At 38.5% G+C, this 22,024-nt stretch overlaps 1 protein-coding gene across 2 annotated transcripts in view; it reads left to right on the forward strand.

Annotated features, from left to right (window-relative positions):
• fig4a (FIG4 phosphoinositide 5-phosphatase a) overlaps positions 1 to 22,024 on the forward strand; it is a 68,781-nt gene that overhangs the window by 21,203 nt on the left and 25,554 nt on the right. For both annotated transcript variants that reach the window (XM_042503358.2, XM_088089178.1), the window contains exons 11-18: positions 1,875 to 1,972; positions 7,000 to 7,133; positions 8,114 to 8,230; positions 10,232 to 10,277; positions 12,600 to 12,748; positions 13,699 to 13,865; positions 18,873 to 19,011; positions 21,061 to 21,119. In XM_042503358.2, the coding sequence (XP_042359292.1) occupies positions 1,875 to 1,972; positions 7,000 to 7,133; positions 8,114 to 8,230; positions 10,232 to 10,277; positions 12,600 to 12,748; positions 13,699 to 13,865; positions 18,873 to 19,011; positions 21,061 to 21,119 (909 nt within the window). The remainder of the gene's footprint in view (positions 1 to 1,874; positions 1,973 to 6,999; positions 7,134 to 8,113; positions 8,231 to 10,231; positions 10,278 to 12,599; positions 12,749 to 13,698; positions 13,866 to 18,872; positions 19,012 to 21,060; positions 21,120 to 22,024) is intronic.

The raw sequence follows: 22,024 nt of genomic DNA on the forward strand, positions 1-22,024 counted from the left end.
CAAAGCGATGACAACATAGTGAAGTGAAGTTGAAAACTATTTGCTGGAGCTCCTGTTTGCATTGTCAGTTTTTGGTTGCCAATGATCAGGATCTGACCTATTTCCTCTAATCTTTCTTCAGGCTGCTTCACTGGTCCAATTTGACTGCTGGCTGCAGGTGTAAAGCTCTGCTTTGCCTGATAGCAGACAGAATTGTGACTTGTTATGCTCTGTTTCCATCCTCAGTCTAATGTTGCCTCCACTATAACCGATTTCAGTCGGGAATGGGGATTCCATTTTCCCTAATCAATTATTGGAGACCAACATAATTACCTGAACCTAACGTCGTTTTGAGGCTACATTAAAACATACCTGTGCCAACAAACTGATTTTGCCGGGGTGGAGCGGAGTAAAGTAAAAGAAAATTGTCTCGGGTGATATTTAGAAGACATGTTGTTTAACAACAGTCTCAATAGCAGCGTCAATGCACCGTAAAGTCTGACAAGTTGATTTCAGTTACAGAAATCTAGGAAACATATTGCCTTGCAGAATGTAAGTAAATGTAACTATTAGTCTTAATTTATGTTTGCTTTATATCTAAATGTAAATTATACCTAAAATTTAGTTATATTTAGTTAATTTTGTAAGGTTTTTGCAATTTAAAAATGACAGGTTTAATTCATTCAATCTGTCTAAGTTTTAGCAACTTCAGTGAACCAAGTATACTGTGCTATATATATGTATTCTGCCGGTTGCAAACTTGTTGATCATATTTGTATTCTTAAACATGTTAAGCCAAGAGAATTTGCAGATCTCCTAACTTCATCATTGGCAAAATCCTCTTTGTCATGATCAAATTAGTCAGACTAGTTGCTAACACTTAGGAAGAACAAGGTCATTTCACTTGTCATTTTTAAGTTGCGACAACTTTACAAAATTAAGAAAATACATTAATAGTTATATTTCCTTTACCTTTTCAAGGTAATTGGTTTCCAAGATTTTTTTAAGTAAGATCAACTTGTCAGATTTCACAGTGTAGAGTACCCTAGTAATGAGTCCTACGTCAAAGTCATGTTTTTTGAAGGGGTGTTTGGTTTACAGCTTACAATAAGATCTGTGGTTAAAACAAACTAAGGAGACTTTCACGCTTTGTTCTACGACACAAAACATGTTGGTAAATAACTTGACGCTTTTGTGTGTCATAAAAAAAGACAGTTGCTAACAAGTGGCTAAACAAGACTACAGACAGTCATCAAGCTGAACCATGCCCAAGGCAGCTTTTTGTGGTGGCGACGTTATGTCATACGATCGTAGTGTAGTTAGCGTTTTACTTCTGGCAGTTGCATTTTGGCTTAAAAAAACCTGAAAGTTGTGCTCATTTGTAAAAAAAAAAAATTAAGTATTAAAAAAAACTTGTTTGCCACAGAACTTATTTTCATTCTTGCCATTTCTTGCCAGAAACGGTTTTGTTTTGGACAAAACCAAAATGTATGAAAGAGTGGCTGGTGCTGGCCTACATTGGTCAGACATAGGATCGGCAACAGGCGTGAACTTAGCTAACTTTACATTGGACCAGTGAAGACAATGGCATAAGCAATCTGATAGACTGATAGATAGATATTTATTTTGAACATGTAAAACAATGAAATTGAACAGGATTGTGTTCTATCTAAAGCTTTTCTTTCAAACTTCATCAGGAAACTGTCCCCAAATCTTCCTTGATGAAGTCAAGGGTTCCAAATTATGCTAGTTTAATAAGGAATAAACTATCTCAATAGACCCTTTGTAACCTTTTCAAAATGCAAGAGAGGATACACTATCGTCTTTAACTACCTGATAACATGTGAGACCCTGATTGCCATAATATTAAACAATCAGTTTGACTTCTCTTTCAGTGGACCAGGCTGACCCGTATGCCCACGTAGCTGCCCTCCATTTTGACCAGATGCTTCAGCGGTTTGGCTCTCCTATCATCATCCTCAACCTGGTCAAGGTAAGATATCTGCGCGCATGCACGCTTATACACACACAGACACACACAAACACACACATCCTCATTTCAACTGTGGCAAAAATAATATGTGCAGTATGATTCTGCCTTTCCTGAACAGATGTAACAACAACGCACATTGATTCTGTATTATAAAGTAGAAACTGAATAACAGAAAAATAATACACTGAAATGCTGCTAAATATTAAAACAACTGACAAGTGCAGTAAATGAAAGACTTAGCTGGCATTTTCTAAATAACATTGTTATTCCCTCATTAAAAGAATTGCAGTGCATTAGGTGAAGTCTTTTCAGACGTGCTGTTCACATTAATATGATTGCCTCGAAATGATTGAATTATTTGACTGCTGTTGTGAAATAGTTTTAATCATAGAAATGAATGAGTCTTTCTGTTTCTGTGGTTGTAATGCTGTGAGTGTGCAAGTGTATAACTTTTACCAAGAGTGAACTGAATTAATCAGCAGAGGGCATGCAGTGCCTTGCTCAAGAACACTAACGAAGAAAACACTCAGGACGTTTTCTGATATAAAAAATAAAATGTAGATTTGCATACACAAAGCTACACTGGTGCAGTCAGAGATGCTGTCCAGCTCAACAGGCCACTGATATCTTCACTGGTTTAATATCATTTGCTTGAGGAGACAGAAAATGTGTGATTTTTGGATTTTACTTACGTCCCGTCTATATTTATACAGATGTTTTTGAAACAGGTATTTTTCCCCTCCATTTAATTAAAAAAGAAATGTTCATATAACCCTCATTTTATCCATCCACACTAGAACACAAAAACAACCCTAAACGTTCACTGCAGTTAGCTGTCTTCTTCAGTCTCCCCTTGTGGCAAAGGTAGCAAAATGCTGACTTTTTCAAAACACCTACCAGACCATTGAGTTCCCTTTGATTTAAGAATGAAGGAGCTCACTCAAACATATGAGCAATGCTCTGGATATGCAAGTTTTGCTCCCACTCTTCATCGACAACAATTCCACTCTGGAAAGTGTCCCAGCATCTGCTGGTTTGACAGGGCCTGATTCAAAACTCTCTTTTCTGGTGGACTTAAAACCGCAGATGTTGAGGTGGAGCAGAAACATTAGTGGTAGCAGACGCCTCCATTTGTCCATGGAGTGGTGCAGCAATACTAAGTTGTAGAATTTCATGAATCATTTGTTACTTTTACGTTGCATGAAGGGCCGTAACTGAAAATCATAGATGCTAATAATTTGCATCGAAGCTTCTTTTAATCCATATACACAGCGCACTGTCTTTCACACACATAATTATTACTGTGACACGCTGTGCTTGTTCTGGTGCCTGAGGTGAAGAAGACACCTCAAATCTATACATCCATCCTCAAAATAAACAACGTCATTTTACAGTGAGAAACACAAAATCACAACAACAAACAAACAAACAAAAAAAACCAAAAACAAATGCCAGGTATTTCCAAGTTCTGTTCTTCCCTTTTCTCTGCCACAAGATAAGAAAATTCACGTTTAATGTTACAATAAACATTTGGGCAACATAGTAATTCTGGCTCTGGCAATTTTTTGCCTGGTCACCGCTAATATGCCTCTCAAAATTGTGCCTACATAATCGTCAAATGACTTCAATTTTCTTAAATTTTGGTTGTCGTAAAGTTGGTCTTAAATTTTATTCAGAGTTGGACTAAAAAAATTCTTAAATCTAACTTGTCTTAAGCTGTAGGAACCCTAACTTAAAAAAACACATTTTAAAGAAACCTAAAGAGGAGGAGTTGACGCTGCTTTGTGCAACCAATTTTATTTTAAGGAAACCTTCACTCTCTTGACTTAAGGCATTTTGTGCAACCGGCCCCAGGTTGTAAATACTTGAATTTTCCGTAACATGAGTATTATGTAAGCTCTTTCTGTGGATTGTATCTTTGGATGAAATATGTCCAGTCTGCGGAATCACTCAACAGGTAGTTATCTAGGGGGCTGTGATTTTTTGCAGAATGTGTTTAGCACTAAATTATTATTAGGGGTTAGTTGTTGCTTTGGAGACTTTGATAATTACCAGCAGTTGATATGGTAACTGGGATATTGATCCCACCTCTGCAAATTGCTCTGATAACACACACAGCCTTGATGAAGAGGAAGACCTCGCTACAAACACCTGCAAAGACACAAATAGCCTCCTTCACCTCGTCACCTCATAATATGTGGCTGTAAAATCAGCATTAATCATCAAACTGCTCTTGAATTATGAACAACTACAATATTATAGAAAATAATGAAACTTTCATAGAATGCTTCAAGTCATTTTTTGAAAAAAATGCACTAAAATGAACAAAAAATTGTGTAAGTAAGTGTAAGCTGATTTTATTTTGTTTAGACATTTTTCTCGTTTGAGCCTGTGCTCTAGTAGTAATTTGTGCTTCGCCGTTTTCACATCCACGCATATGGACACACTTTAGGCACACAGCCGTACAGTACACTCTTGGGTTTCAAGCTCACGTTGTCACTCACAAGGGGAGCCGAGAGACAAGGGACCAATCGCAGGCCTCAGAGGTCCGCACAAGCCGCGGCCATGTGATATGTGGGGAGTGAGGGAGGGGACTCCCTGCTTATACACCACACCCTCTCTCTTGTCCCAGAGAGACAGACAGAGGAAGGAATTGGCAATTAACCATGAAATCATGACAGTCCATCTCTCTGCGGTGGTGGCTGGGGGTCCGCGTGGTGGTGTCAACTCCAGTATGGATGTGTGGTTTTGTCATGGTTGGGTGCGTGTTTCTGAGTGTGTATGTTGAGAGAGGGAGAAAGCACATGGCCGAGCATGTGAATCAGTTTTTTTTCTGACCAGCCAACTTAATTAGAGTCCATTTGTTTTGGCTGCCGGAGATGGATCTCACTCTCCCCATGGAGATATCTTTTTTCTTTAGAAATATTTAATTTTCTTGATTTTAATTCAATGAAGTCTAATCAAACTTTTTTTCTGAGAGAATCGTGTCCTCACCACCAGCAACACAAAGGGAATAAAGATTAGATAAAAACAAGCAATTACACAAATCCTTTTATCATGCAAAACTAAATATTAAAGTAATCACATATTTGTCCATGACCAGCCATCTCCTGTATGTACATGTACGACGTTTTCATTCATGATCTGTGACTGCACCATCTCACACCTAGAATCGTGATTATCAATGTGAACAGCACATGTGAGCTTTGTAGGTATCTGTGCACGTGTGGTGTATTTCTACTCTATCATCTGTGCCTAGAAAGTGTGTGTGTGTGTGTGTGTGTGTGTGTGTGTGTGTGTGTGCGTGCGTGCGTGCGTGCGTGCGTGCGTAAGCGTCGCGTGCGTGCGTCGTGCGTGCGTCTTGTCGCGCGTCGTCGTGTGTATGACTGTAGGACACTTTTGCTGAATGGGTGAGGAAATTCATTGGTAATTTGACTGGTTGCTGTGTTGCTTTGCTGGATGTGTGGATGGAGATGTGAGCTGTTAAATGATGCTTCCAAGCCCATTATCACCCGGGGTGCTCAGTCAAAAAAGGCACAATGTGTGGAGGAATACTTTCATGGAGAAATAACATAATGGACCGTGTGACCATGGGTCACAGAGGCAGACCAAGAGCGTGTGCATGCAATTTATAAACCAAAAAAATAAATAAATTATTATTTCCTCTCTTTATCAGTTAATTAAATATCTGGACCTCAGAAACAATCAAACAAACAGCAGTTACGCTTTTCAGATCTGTTTAATATCAGCACGGAGAATGGATGTCCTGATGTGAACCGCACACATTTTCGGCAAGACACATTTTTTTATTAAATAAAGAATAATGGTCACCTTAGCCTTACACATCAATGTGTTCTCAGACTGGAAAGATTGTCTTTTGATAGAATGTGTTTGTCTCTGCAGTAGAAAGATGCAAATACTTAGAAAATCTACAACTGCCGGAATGCACTGTGCTGTACCGGACTAATAATTTCAATTTAATTTATTTATAAAGCCTGTTCTTACAAATTCCATTTTGCCTCAGAGGGCTTTACAGAATATGGCATCCCTCTGTCCTTGGACCCTCACATCGACCCTCATTGCGAGGTTGGCCTTTTTGACACAGTAAACAAAATGGCAGCCGACTGGTAACAAACAATTTCAGATTATAGATAAACAGTAAACTGAAATATGCTCCTTAAAAACATTTTAGGTTTTAAGTTTTATCGTGGTTCATAATTGATCAGCGTTGCTTAGTTTTACCATTTGATCCAAGTTTTTTCAGCCTCCATTAACACAATACAGGAAACAGTATGGCGCCCACTTCCTGTTCACGAATTCTCATATTACAGCCAAACAGTGCACTTGAATGTGTCTCTGAAAAAAATTTAGGTAAGAAATAGGCAACAGAATCTTGGTTTATATTAAATTACCACTGCCTAGTTTTACAATTTGACATGAGATTGAGAGTTTGAGAGAGAATCTGTTCTCTGACTTGATCCACTTCTATACTCTTTTCGTCCTCAGTGGCAGGCAAACGAAAATGCAGGAGTACAATCTGTAGTCCGAGCAACAGCCAAAGAGCCAGCAAAAATCTGCCGGGTGACAGGAATGGCCAGGGAGATCTTTGTAAGATGGAGGGAAGCTAACCTAAGTTCATTTACTACCAACATAATACAAAGCTGGTTGAAAATCAGCAAAGTATCCCTTTTATCCCTCTCTTTGCAGCATTAGATTGAACTTGAACAAAAATCCTGCACAGCTGCAAGTCTTATCATATATTCTCCATCTATCTTCAGAGTCTGTCCTCAGCTCTGTGCTTTACACTCCATATATGCAACTCTGCAGGGATCCTGTAGATTGCTTCTTGAGCTCTATCCCTCTCCAAGGTCACTGCAGAGAAGACCTGAATGGATCTCTGTAAATTCATCAAAGAGAACAAGCGCCTGTCATGTCTGACTGTATTTGCTTACACTCTATTATATCTGCTCTTTGTGATAGAATCAATCATTCATGTGATAAACATGTTTCTCTCTGCTGTGCAACAGAAACGAGAAAAGAGGAAACACGAGAAGATTCTGAGTGAGGAGCTCTACCCAGCTGTGATCAACCTCAATCAGTTCCTCCCTCCAGAAAACTGCATCGACTACATCGCCTGGGACATGGCCCGCTACACCAAGAGGTTGTTACAGTGATTGAGCCAGTGTTAAGAGCTTAACTTTGAAGAAATTTTTCTTTCAACTTTTGTTTTTGTCATTAGTAGTTTTATAAAGCGCACAAATATGCAGCAAAATGATGAGATGAGATGGATTATTGTTATTTTTTTTATCTTTTTTGAACAAGGCAGATTTTTTCAGAGCTTTTACTCTGTGAATAAATCAAATTGCGCCTTTACTCATGACGATTATAAATCAAGAACACCGATACTCATGGCATTGATGTGTGGTTAGATCTGGATAGCACACCCCAAGATGGTGCCTAATTAGTCCAATGAGAACTGATCACCTGGCATCTATTTCCAAAAACTTTCTGGCTCACATGTTTACTTTTAGGGTATGCAGCCCACTGAATATATGCACAATTGTATTTCACCCACTGGTCCCATCCAGGGGGTTCTGCTCAGTCCATTTTCTTGGCTCTAGGAAGGTTTTACAAATACAAAACCCCAAAGGCATAATAGAAAGAATCTTAACTGACTGGCGGTCTATCTCCTTCAAATCTTACTTTTCACATTAAAAGACGTAGACACTCAAAAAAATTGCCTACAGTAGCTTGGGGTATAATAATTTAACTGACTGCCAGATGCTGCTCTGGGTCAAAAGTATTCGCATTGCTGCTGATATGAATAGCTTTGATGCGCAGTTTTTGCAGGTGAGTATTTTGCATCATGTCATTTGCTTGTTAAGCCCCTGGTATAAAAAGACCTTTAGTCTGTATGCATGTTTTAACGTTGCACCTGTTCTTTTTCTGTGTAAGACGTGTTAGAAATACTATCGTCAGAGTTTGGCCCTGCCAGGCTTTTAAACACAAAGCCTAACCCTAAACTGAATATACCGTAAATAAGCATTTCACAAGAGCTAAAGGTGTTCTACATGATCACTGTATCTCATCTAAAGAAACACAAATTAATAACATAATTTTCCCTTTTCGTTTTTCTCGCAGTAAGTTGTGCAACGTCCTGGACCGTCTGAGTATGATCGCAGAGAATGTGGTTAAGCGAACAGGTTTCTTCATTAATCGCTCCGACTTCTACTGTCACACCATCAGACCAGATGACAGGTCAGCCTTTTCTTGTTCTTCACTGTGTCTGTTGCTTCTCTTGAATTCAGAGGATTCTAACACATTCTGTGGTGTGTAAAAAACGAAGCTAACCTTAGACTATATTATGTTGTATATTGTATTGTATATTGTTGTATATTACAAATATTAGGTATGTTATGCAGGATTTCCCTTATGACAATGTACTGACTAATACAAACGAAAACCCAAGCAATCATCATTTAAGACCTACTAGAACTTAGAAAAAGGTAGCAACAAGGTGCCAGACTATAAGATGCACACATCCAGGAGGAAGTTACAAACATTTTGGACACAGTGCAGAAAAAATGCAAATATAAAGAGGCAAATTCCTAAAAGGCATGAATTTGGAGTTGGCTTTCACTTTCACTTCTGCTGGCAATACTGTTTACAAACAGTGAACAGCTATTCCTGCACAGTATACCTTTAAACCGAAATGTGGGCTCATTTTAAACAAGAAAACAGTTTAAATGATCAGAGGTCACACCAGGTCAAAATGAGACAGTGCAGTAGATTGTGCAGCGGTGATAGGAGAAAAAATGACAGAAAAAAGAACCATGTGCTCGGCCACGCAACCATCTTCCCTGCATTTGCATACCAGACTTATTTTTTCTAAGGGATTGGCTGTATCATCCATTTTTGTATTCATACATATTCAGAATCATACATTTATCGACACTGCTTGATCTTGAAACTCTTCAGATATGAATTCTTAATGGAAATTATGGCTGATGACAGTTTGTGTCGCAGAGAGTTTTCTGCTAACAAGCTGAGTAGATTGCCGTCCATGTTCTTAATGCATGGCTCTCCCATTGCCTGCATGTCTTAATCTCTTTCACCCAACATTACCATTATGTTACATAACCCAACGACCACGCCACAGCCAGTATTTATTACCCTTTCTTTTGCATTACCCAACGTTATACACACTCATGCACAACTGCTCGCATACACACACAAAACAAAACCCCATGAGTATTAATGTAGATGCACTTTAATAATTATGGCACCTGTAGCTTGCATCACATGCACATCGTATAAGCTAATCACAGTCAACTTTTTTATACTCTTCTTGTCTGTCGTCTCCATCTCTGCATTCAGACATGCACTTTCTCAGACACATGCATACACTATACTTATCGCTCTTCAGTCTCAATCAGCTTATAATTTTCCTGCCACAATGAGACGCACTTAGCTCTGAAGCTTAGCCTTCAACAGCTATTGCATTTGTCTTCAGAGCTCCTCCTCGATCCAATTTAGAGGCAGTTTTTCCTCACCGAGTTATTCCCACACTTGCTGTGTTTTTGTAGAGCACTTTAAAAAGAAAGTGATGAATGAGAGGGTGTAGTATTACAGGGGAAAACTGATAAAGACAAAACCCAGAGCCAGAAGTGTAGCATGTTCTTGGACTTAAACTTCCTGATTTCATTGTGCTTTTTTTTAAAATAATGTGATGTAAAGCTTAGTTCAACATTTTGGGAAATATGTAAGATTTAGTCCTTTTTTGACCAAGAGGGAGCAACATCAAGCTTCTCTTCTAACTCTCAGCAAGAAAGTGAATTGTAATAACACTCATTAAAGCAAAGAAAAGGTGTAAATATAATATTTAAACTTTGGATCATGTTGGTGAATTTGAACTTTTTTGATTTTGACATCCTTAGATTTGATTTTTACATAAGCCAAGACTTTGATGCAATTTTGTAACCGAGAACATGTATTCCAAATTGTCCTCATTGTATATTCCAATTTGTCTGTCTCTTTATGTACTTGTAGCCCTAACGGGGCTCAGTGTGTTTAAATGTCTGCTCTGTGTGTTTGTATCTAGTTCATTATGTTCAGCCTTGAAACGGTGATCATAATGGTGATCAAAGCTCTTGTACCGAGAAAAAAAAGGCTAATTGCTCCTGTAGAAGAGTAGAATTGAGATTTCCTTATGTGATACTTTTTTATATCAAGTTTATTTAAATGTTTTGTTTTTTTTAGGTGGGGAGATTTAGGTGGACACATTGCAGTCAGTGGACGGGTGCAGGTATGTTACATAGCAAAAAGGTTTTGTGTCACAATTGACACCTTTCTAAATCCCCACTTTGAACGCAGACAGGCTAATCAAAGCGAAGCATAAGTGAGCTCTGACCATGGTCCAACACCTGTACTGCTGTACTTCATAGACTCTCATGCGATCGTTTCAGATTTCTTTATATGCAAGCTGGTTTTGTGTGTTTCGCTAATAAGGAGCCCTTTTTACACAGATATTGTTCTATAGGCTGCTACAAAGTCCCCTATTTATACCGCCCATTCTGCAATTGAAAGAGACACGACAAGCATGACACACAAATCAGCCTCTATTGTGACATAAAACATGCACATTGGCAACACTTTATTAACAACAACATGGTTTAACATGTCATTAACAATCATTTACCTTCCCTGTTATATGACGGCTGCTCTCGTCCTCTGCTCGGAGGCTAAGGAGCTCCCAGACATTATTGTTTTCCCAATTTATGGACATTTCTGGCAGCTGTTCTTCTTGTTTGAGTTAACAGCTAACTGCTAGCCGCTTTCTCATTCTCTCTTGGTGGGTCACATGCACAACACCACATCAAAACGCCACACCTGTCCTGCCCATGATTCTGTCCTGTTGGCTGTAATTTTTATGTAGACACTGTTTCGGCACTGTTACTGCCTCTTGTGGTGACTTAAAGCCGAGACAACTCTACCCCGCATTTGTGATTGTTCTTTCTATACAGAACGGCGAAGCACCAAAGCCGTATGATATTCCCGCCTTGAACAGACAGTGTGAAAGGGTCTGTGGTTAAACACTGTGCCTGGGGGATGTGGAATAGTAATACTCCTTGCCTGGTAAGGTTGGAAGGAGACATACCTTAAATGCTGCTATGCTATGCTATGCTATGCTATGCTATGCTATGCTATGCTATGCTATGCTATGCTATGCTATGCTATGCTATGTTGTGTGATGAGACCCTGACCCACCTCCACACTTTGTTTTAGCACTGTGCATAAAACAGTTCAACTCCTGAGCCAGAAAAATGCATGCAAAAACGTCATAATGTTTATGTGGTGTTTTCTTTTGCAGGGATTTTTATTAAGTTATCTAAGTTAAGAAACCAACATTATCACTTTAGGACGGTGTGTTCTCCAGGCCAAGGAGACAGCTTTGTTTTTTTCAAAAGAGGCTCTTCATTCAATGCTATAGCTGCAAAACTAGGCCAATGTATTTAGTTGCTTTATCAGTTTTCATGTAAACCCTGATCTTGTATACAATGGTCTCTGAATAATCCAAGGTATTTACAGCAATTTAATAGCCACCACTTACAGAAGGTGAAAGCATGGAGATGTGTGCTTCTGATGCTGTAATACCACAAAAAAGGGCACACATTAGACAACAGATTTCTTCCATCTCACCTCCACGTTAAACTGTCCACTGAAATCGCTATTTTTAGCTAGCAGCACTAGCAGTGATTACAGGGTTATGGTTACGTCATTCCTGTGATACTTGTGAGGTGACGTTGGTGTCGTGCAACTAGTAGTTTTACAGAAGTTGTCATTCCTAACCTGACAGATGCTTATTGGGGGAGCAAATTTTGACACAGCAGCCCAGTGTATTAAATGTAGGCTATTAGAAGTTAAAACCTCTGGAAACGTGGCTTGAAATAGTAAGAACGCACACTTTATGTCAAAGTTGAGTGTTTCATTGAGTATATACAAAAATCTGAGTGAAAATAAATGTTCCCAACTATTAGAAAATCTAGTTCAAAACATCTCATTTTGAGGATAATAGCATTTCTCAAGACTGTGTGGGTGTGGCAAATCATGTTTTGATTGACACCTCCTTGTATCCCACCTTTGGCAGCTGTCCCTCATCTCCATGACAGCCATGGAGCAAAGCAGAATCGGCATGGTACAGCCCTATCTTTTCAATTCTTCCGACTCTGGGTGTGTTCATAAATCCGATCTAGTGCTCTAAAAATGAGAGAGCTGTTGTTCAAAGGCACAGAGCGATCTATTTCTCCATTAACTAAAAAAGGGTTCATTACATGTTCTCTCCATGGCCAGAGTGTGCTCTGAGGCTCCCAGAGTGTGGTGCTGTGGATAACCCAACAACACCCATTATGCATGTAAAACCCTAAATTACATATCAAGAAAGTTTTTGGGGATTTGGGCTCCCAGACGCTTTAAAGAACTGAAATGCGCATATAATGCACACATTTTATGTTATGTTCAGGGGCTGTGCAGAAGTTTTTGCTGGCCATGCCATACTTTAGGAGAGTAGGAAAGTATGCTGTAGATCAATCAAGTGATGTAATTAAATTTCATGTCCTTGTTGTTGTAGACTGGTGTGTTGCGAACCAACTGTGTGGACTGTCTGGACCGGACCAACACCGCCCAGTTCATGGTGGGGAAGTGTGCGCTGGCCTATCAGCTCTATGCACTGGGAATGATCGACAAGCCCAAACTCCAGTTTGATACTGACTGTGTAAGGTAAAGCACCTAACTTTAGCATATATTTTGCATATATTTTGTTAATTTTCCATGAACAAATGTATTATATGTGATTTAACCAATGAAAAATTATGCTCACTATAACAGTATGTCAAATGGGGAGTCCTTGAAAACCTTGGTATTTCACCTGGAAGTGGTGTCGTGTCCTGTGTTCTACACAGTGTTGTGTGCCTGATGCATGTTCTACTCGCATTGAGTAGTCTTGTCACTTTTTGGAAAAGTTAATGAACCTAATCTTTACCTTAATCCTAAAATTAAACCTACAGGAGGCTTCTTTTTTTGTGTGTGTGTGATCATCGATTTACGAAAATACAAGATTTTTGCTCCTTGCACTGCTTGCTTGGCTGCATGCCCGACTACTTTACAGCAGATTTTTGAGTGACTTTTACCTGACTGCTGATAAGACCAACATTACATTTTACTGAAAAAATATGCATGACTAAATAGTACTAAAATATTTTGGCATTTATATGGAATAAATCATGTCCAATAACAAAATCTCTATTTTTTGTCCGAGGTCACTGGAGAAGACCCAAAGACTGCATTGGTCTCTGTGAATGCTTTAGAGAGAGCAAGCATCTGTGCACGTGTTTGATTTGTTGTGTCCTCATGGGACCTTTTAAACTGGATGTCTGTTACATATATAACTCTACATTAACATCCTGTAATAGTAATAATTATAGTAATTGTAGTTTTCTCAGCTCTTTGATGAAAGAACAAGAGACATATGTGGGATGCCTCTCTGTTGTTCTGCAAAAACAGAAAAAACACATATAGCAAACACACACACACACACGCACATGCATATAAATTGCATAAGAGAAACCCCGGCTTCCCAAAATAGAATATAAAACAGAGCCACGTTTAACATCATAACTAAATCTGGCCTGGCAAAAGCCTGTGCATTAATGTGTGTTTTTGTGGCCCAGGTTGTTTGAGGAGCTGTACGAGGACCACGGAGACACTTTGTCGCTGCAGTACGGTGGCTCCCAGCTGGTCCACAGGGTCAAGACCTATCGCAAGATCGCCCCCTGGACACAACACTCCAAAGACATCATGCAGACACTGTCACGGTACTACAGCAACGCTTTCTCAGGTATGTTATACAGATGCATACAGGTTAACATTCCTGTGTTACACACCTTTAGAAAAACAATTCATACCATTTTTTAAGCCATTTCTACACACTTATCTTTTAATGCCACACTTTTTTGATAATGCAGGTTAACGATCTCCAGTTTTTCCACCTATTTTTTCCAAAAACCCATCCATATGAAAACGCAGACTTTGCCAATCCACAACATCGTGTGAAAATTGAACCCTCATGTTCATGGTTACCATAGAAACATAGACTTAACCTTTGCATCAACATGAACAGTAGATTGCACAATGCATTTGGGCAATATATACAAAGCCCTGATATTAACATGAAAATGGTCCTCAAAGACACTCCTCTGTCTAAGTCAAAGTGCTTCTCAGAATATGGAAGAGGGACATGCAGAGGAACAAGGCCATCGGCATTAATTGCATGCTTTAGAAGTATGACTTCGGATTTATCCACCATTTTAACTATAGGCTGCCACATGGGTGAAGTGGTACAATTTTTAGCAGCCACGTTTGTCACCACTATCATGAAGATTTGTCAAATCACTGATCAAGTTCCACTCACATTTGGTGGGCTGATTGCTGTTTTCTGTTATAAATTCACTTGAAGTGTTATTTAAATATCAAAAGGTTCTGGCAGGCAGGTCAAAAATTGACAAAGTGGTTTTCGGCAAAGCCCAGTTAAGACCAAAGATTCACAATAAGACAAAAATGTTTTAGGATGTTGCAGAGAAAAGTTGCAGTAGTGCTGCGAAGCCCAAGTCCATCCCCTTGACACCCCAGCAGCTGTAAGCAACGCTGTCTCTGTCCTCACAGTGTCCCGGTATTGGACAGTGGATCACTGGTGCTGCTTGCTTTATCACCAGCCTGCTGGAGATAATGATGTCGCAATTATTTTACTATCACTATCCTCACTCTTATTTTAAGAAGCCACAAATGATATTGAACGACCAAAAAAGCCTTAAAAGCTGAAAATGGAAACAGAAGCACAAAGAGTTGTTGCTATGGAGAAAATACACTGTCTCTTCTATATGTTTTGGTGTAAAGTGGCAGGTTTTCAGAATGTTGCAGACTGGCGCATTGCAAATTTCAACTTGTCTCATTGTGAATCTTTGGTCTGAATTGGACTTAAGTTAGTCATACTTAGGCCAGATATGTACTTGCTGTTTAACCTTGTGTTCGCATATGCATCCAGCTGCGTCATGAGCGTTTTTGTATATGTACTTGCCTATAAGATGTGACACGTATTACTGGAGGATTTTTCTCAAGGGCACATGAGAGAGCTTAGACAGATACAACTACTGGATGTGTGGGATTTAAACAACAAACATGGCAACACTCGAGGAGGTTACTATGATGTAAATGTTGAGGTCATGGCTAGATACTCTGACTATAAGCTTTGCCTTTTATAGCATCTGCCACTTATAACCACATTCACAAGTAAACTCAGCCTTGTAAGGTTGAAAACTCAGGTTTTGTAAGTGCGTTCAGTGTTATATTGGCACTTTTGATTGATTGCGCCTTCTCTAAATATAGTAACTGTGACTCAAGTGGAGAAATTGTCCCAGCACAGACGATGGAGGTTTATACACACTGACCATAACATCATAAATCATATTGTTTTACTTTAATGCCACTACACAAACATTACATTTTCTAGTTAGTTATGTAACACCTCATTTTAAAGTGTTTGAAATGACACAATGTGAAAAATGTATAACTTTCGAAATCAACAGCCGAGCACACACAGTCAGCTCCAGCATAGCTCCCCGAGGACTGTGGGTGCCAGTAAACGCCCTGTTCAAAGCAATTTCTTTGACATTTACAGCGTTTTTTTAGCAGCTCCTCAATTTATTGTCAACACCTGCAAAAAGTAATATTTTGAGGACATGTGATATCCGATATTATTATTTGGAGAAATGTTGAAACTCTCTGGATTTATGGATTTATGTCTTTCTCTCTCTTGCAATTTGCAACTAGGAAGTAAATGCCAATCAGCACTTGATGAAGTGTCTTTGCTGTGCTCACAATTCGGCTTTCTAATAATTATTAAACAACACCCTGGATTGTAGGTAGACACAGTGTGTTTATGAAAATGTGTTTTCACAAAACAGTGGTGACTGTTCCAGGTCAACAGGTTGCATTTGAAGCCCCATAGGAAAGGAAGGTTGTTTACTATGTAATAAATCTGGAGGAATAGAGCTGCGCTACTTGACCTCGAAAGTCAACCTCCTGTCTGTGTCTTTGCTTCGACCCATCATTCTCTTTGCTTTGGAAAATGGGATCACTGGTTGGTTGCAGGGCAAAGCTGGGAAAGTGGCAGATTGTTTATTTAGACAGAAATGTCAAGTGGGGCTCATATAATGCAGCATACACACAGACACACACAGACACACACACACACACGCAGAGAGACACGCACACACACACACACACACACACACACACACACACACACACACACACACACACACAAAAAAGTGCTCAATATTCTAGGAACTGCAGTGCATGCTCAGTAACACCATGTCCTATATCGGGTCTTGTCATGTGAAGTGATTGACCAAGATGACTGCTTCCCTGTTTATTTAAGTTATGCCTCTGCACTCTCTGCAAGGTACCAAAAAGTACGACCCAATTGACAGCCGCTGATGGTGAAAAATGAAGAGTGAAGTTTGGAAGTGCCAGACACTGCAGTTCCTCCAATGACCACTTGAGGCTGGCTCCAAAATGGAGTAAATGCTCGTAGACCCCCATGTTATCAATTTTATCAAGTATTAAGGTTTATCAAGTTAGGCATGTTTAAGGGCGGGGCTGCTTATGTGACAGGCCGTATGCGAGGCGTCACTGCAGTCTGTGATAATAATAATAATAATAATAATAATAATAATAATAATAATTATTATTATTATTATTATTATTATTATTATTATTATTATTATTATTATTATTATTGTTGTTGTTGTTGTTGTTGTTGTTGTTGTTTGATTTTTCGCAGTTGATCAAATGTCTTGAAAATACTTGGAAATAGATTCTTCCTTATATTTATCAGAACATACACACCAATGACCATACAGTTTACAGTAAATGATGAATGCTTTTATTTCTCTGCCAAGCACCCTGCCAGCTCCTCTCTGACTCATGAAAACATTTTAGAGACACACAAACATACAGTCCCCTCTGCCATATGCTTTGCAGCCTTGTAATTGAAGGTGGAAATTTGAAAGAGTGTTTTGATGAACCCAGGGAAAGGTTGGTTAGTGTGTCAAAACAGAACAGATTTTACTGTCTGCATTTCATTCAAAATACACCTTGTGCGACCCACCTTTTCATCAGTTGCCTCTGCGGCACGTGTTCATAATATTCACAGCTCATCCATGACTCTTATCTCATGATGTGTTGAATGAATCTCAGGTTGAAAATTGCCAAGAGAAAAAGGCTTGGTTGTAGGCTTTAATAGAGGCCAATTTAGTTTCTAATTATCTAACGCGAGTGTTGGAGCAGCATGCACGGGGCTTCACAGTTGGGGAACGGATTAAATGGCACCAAACTGGGCAAAACACGTGCCACATGCTGAGCACACAAACACTCGCAGAGATTATCTTCGCACGCTCCCACTTCCACATATGTTGGTTGTGGTGGTTCAGAGAGTTTTTACTGGGAAGATTCCCGTCCGTTAGAAACGAGTAGATGCTTGAGTCTATTTTTTGACTTGGGGTAGATAATTCTTTATTTTAAACCACTGCACCTATGCTTGCTTGTGTGGTCCTCATCATAGCAAGGTGAATTGAGGAAACTATAAGTTGACAAGAGCAGAGCTGCGCCGCTAGTCCTACATTGAGAACAAACACAGACAGCAATGCATTATAATCTGTTATTGTTATTACTAGAGAAGTGACTTGCCTTAAAGGGAAAGTTTTTTTTTTTTAAAAGATGGGTTGTATGAGGTCAGCAACAAAACATATTTTAGCCATCCTAAAAAAGTCCAGCTAAAAAAAAATCTGTATCAGTTTAAGTGTAGGCTGTATTTAGAGTATTTAAATTGCTTCACCTTAATGTCAGACAGTGATTTCCCTCCCCTTAAAGCCAGACATAGAGAAAAACAGTCACTTTAATTTTGCTGAACACAGGAGCTGCTGGTCTTCCGCTGCCTCGATCAGTTATTTTATCTGTTGTTGTATGACTTCTGTGTTTAAAAAGGTAAGTTAGGATTCACCAAAGTTTCTTGAAGTTTTTTGAATTCTCTCAGTATGAAAAAAATTAATTCAGAGTCTCATTAAACATCACAAGTGAAAAAAAACCCTGAAAAAATGGTATGAACGCAGGGTTCTCTTAGGTCTTTAAAAAGTTGTATAAGGCATTTAATATTAAGGCCTTGATTGGTATTAAATTGACTTAAATTAATATTTCAGAAGTCTTAAAAATGATCTGACATGGAAAGTAGGATTTTATGAATTTGGGTTTTTTTTTGACGTTGCGTTGTAAAAACTCTAAATAATTGGTTAGCATCTCTTTTTTACATTAAGTAATTTAATAAATTCCTCTTCTTCAACTCACCATGATGGGAATCTAAGCTGTGGAGTCTCACATGAAGAGTAAAGAACACAAAATCACCAAGAAAACTGTACAGAAATGCCTGATATTTCTTACCTCTGTTGGTAAACTAAATAGATACTTTTAAGATGATATAACATGTTCATTGTCTTCCATGTGTTCCACTCTAAAAAGGGTTGGACAAAAAAACCCATGTTTTATGTAACAGTAAAAAATTGGGCAAAATAAAATGGTCCTCCTTCAGTTTTGGTTATTAGAAAATTGGTGTTAAATTTAATTCCAAATGACATTAAAAAGTATTTAAAAGTCAAAACTCAACCTTGCCTTAAGCTGCAGGACCCCTGAAACATAGAACATTAACTTCCTCATCTCATTTTAGTCTTATAATTTCACTATTGTAGATTTACCGTGTAGGTTTTATTTTTAAATTGTGTTCTTGCCCCTGCAGATGCTGACAGACAGGATGCCATCAACTTGTTTCTCCAGGTCTACCAGCCATCAGAGTCTAAGCCACACCTGTGGGAGCTGCCCACTGACTTCTACCTGCATCAGAGGAACACCATGGCCCTCCCCCAAGACAGACGCAGGTAAACACCCAGCTCCTTACTGTACATCCATGCACAAATCTAATTCACCTACTTACATGAAAACGCTTTGACCTGAATTTTTTGAATTAAGTGCAGTTACATGTTGCACGTGTTTAAAAAACTGTATAGACACACACACGCACACACACACACACACACACACACACACACACACACACACACACACACACAGAGAGAGAGCGTTTTGTGTTAATTGAATAACTCAGTGGGAAATCACTCACAAAAGATTAGCACTGCTGTTTCTGAAAAGACCTTTATTTGAAAATGCTGGCTGTGCAAGTCTGCCTTGAATGGTGAAGCAGTTCATGTGGGTGTTTTGCTTTTGTGGTCATTTCAGTTGGTTGCTATCAAGCCTCCTTGTTACCTGGGTCACAGCTTTGGCCTCAAGTAGTAATAATGTGTGTGTATCACCCCTGAGGTTTGCTTCATGGCTTTCAACCAGCGCCCAATATGTTGCCCACATTACTGAGGCCACTGCATCTAACTACAGACAACACTTGAAAATAGATAATGAAAACAAAAGATCATCCACAATCGGGCAACACATTCACAAAATTAAAAAAACAAACAAAAAATAAAAACAAAAACAGAAATACGCTGCAAATTTAGTCACATTTATAAATATTTTTTCTTCTTTTGTTTTTGTTTTATTCATTTGCATCGTGTTGAGCTCTCAGTAAGATAGGATTATTAATCTTTTTATTCAGTTGCTGACAAGAGCAAGTCCTATGTAAGTAGACACAACACAAGCAAGTGAATCATCAACAAGTTGACAACACATAGGCAGTAGAAAAAAATGCTTCAAGAAGCCCACAACGTGTCTGAAACTGTTTCTGGGGGACACTAAAAAGTGATGCGCACAGCTGGGAAATGCCTGTTGATGCCAAGGTTTTTAGGTAATGAAATTATTGAATGCTGAAACAAGCCACAAAAAAAAAGTTCACTTCAGGTGCTTTTCCAACATGTGATGATTAGCCGACCTCTAATTACTAATTTTCAGTAACTTGCACAACACTGGTGGTCATGTTGATGTTTTCATACATCAAAGGGCTGGGTTTCAGCCTGAACACAGCAGCAGCGTGTGTATGTAGTCAGGTGGACTTTAACTGAGGTGTTTATGGGCCTTTTTGACAAAATGTAATGAAAAATATTTTGAAATAATGATTTGCATATATGGAAATCCTTTTGTAGAATATTTGATACATCAGGCTTTTATGATAATTAGTTGATCAACAAAAATATCTTTTTTTAGAAACAAACAGGTACATTTTGCATTGCAATTGGAACACTTCAAGGTTTTTGACATTTTTTTCCTCAAACAGGAACCGTGTTTTTTTGCCTACTGCAATGCACCAAAAAGGTGGTAAAACCTTAAGTTTCTGCTCTTATTCAGCTAAAGATGGACTTCACATTTCTCTCAATAGACAGTTTCAGAAAAGCCATCCACCCTCTGACTGCCCAAGGTTTGAAATTGTTAAAATTCATGAGGCTGCGATTATCCTAGAAGTCACAATAGGTAATCTTTTACAATGGGGTTAAGATTTCATACAACAGGGTTTTCAGGAAAGTGTTGTTAATGTGGACAACATGGAGGTCATAGTAAGTTGTGTATCAGCTTTGATATAAATGGCAATATAGGGTCAATGTTTTGTCACTTGGTCTGCCCAAACTCACGAATCTCTGACTTGGTTTATTTCATTGTAGGTTTTGACCCATTGTAGTTCTGTCCTTGTCATTTGTGTGCATGTGTGAAGGAGCATACAACTATACAAGCTGCACGCTGTCTATTGTCTTCATGCTTACGTAAAAGTAGACCCAGTTTATGGAGCCACAATGAGTCATGGTGGCTCTGCCATTATTTCAAGATATTAACATGGCTGGAACTGAAATGAATTCAGCAGCCACACACTGTGCTTTTCTCTCAAACTCACCTAAGTAACACATCACTAACTAAATCATTTTCTGCGCTTTCACTGGAACTTTTTCTGGAAGGTTTTTAACACATTTGTGCATCTTGTCTGTCTGCAGCTACACACTGTGGTGGTCAGCAGGAATCTTGTCCTACCTTCCGGTGGCCTACGATGAAGGTATCTGTTCACTATATGATATCTGCAATGATTTCTGCAACATCCATAATATGTAACTATAGAAAGAGAATGAATAGAGAGGAAAATTTATCTGTTTGGTTTGGTCATATGAATAGTTCTAGAAAGAAGAAGAAAATGGTTATTATTGGTAGTTTTTATGGTGAGAACACCCGTCAGTCAGGCTGCAAAGTGCGTCACACTCACTAGTTTGAGATCTCTGTTTTGGCCTACCATACACATAAAAGATGTAAAAAACTTTACAGACAACCCGTAAATGTAACAATTTTAAACTATTGTTATTACAACATTTATAAACTGTAAAATTTACACTTGTGGAAGACAAAAATAAAATTTCTGCAATTCCACAACCAGTCACGTTATATGTAAAAACCCTCAAACTAAATTAATAATTGAAAATCTACATTAGAAAATCATAATTATTTTTGTCTTTCACACAACTGTTGTTGGCAGGTAAAGCAACTTTTTCCAGTGCCCTAATATTGCCCTATAGATATACAAAAAACATTTTGTTATTCATATTTTAGAGTGAACATCAATAAGAAAGTTCAAATGTAAGACTCAGATGTTTTACAATCCATTGTAAAATCCATGTGTACACTACATATTTATCTTTTTCTGTAATTACAGTAATCTGTAAATTCTATAAAGAAATATCATTATTTCAACATATTCTAACTTAAAAATTAACTGTTTTGTTTTGTTTGGTGCTTTACAAAATGTTACTGTAAATTGGACACTGTTTAATTGTTTTTCTATTTACAGTTTTATGATGTCATTGTTTAACAGCAATTTCCTGTTAATTTTACGGACATTTTTTACAGTGTAAACACTAAGCCGGTGTTTCCTTTGTCTGTGTCTGTTGTTGGTGCTCGTCGTGTAGCCTG

This window comes from Plectropomus leopardus, chromosome 16 (assembly GCF_026936395.1).
Source record: "Plectropomus leopardus strain MGB_pleo_1.0 chromosome 16, ASM2693639v1, whole genome shotgun sequence".
Lineage (NCBI taxonomy): Eukaryota > Metazoa > Chordata > Actinopteri > Perciformes > Serranidae > Plectropomus > Plectropomus leopardus.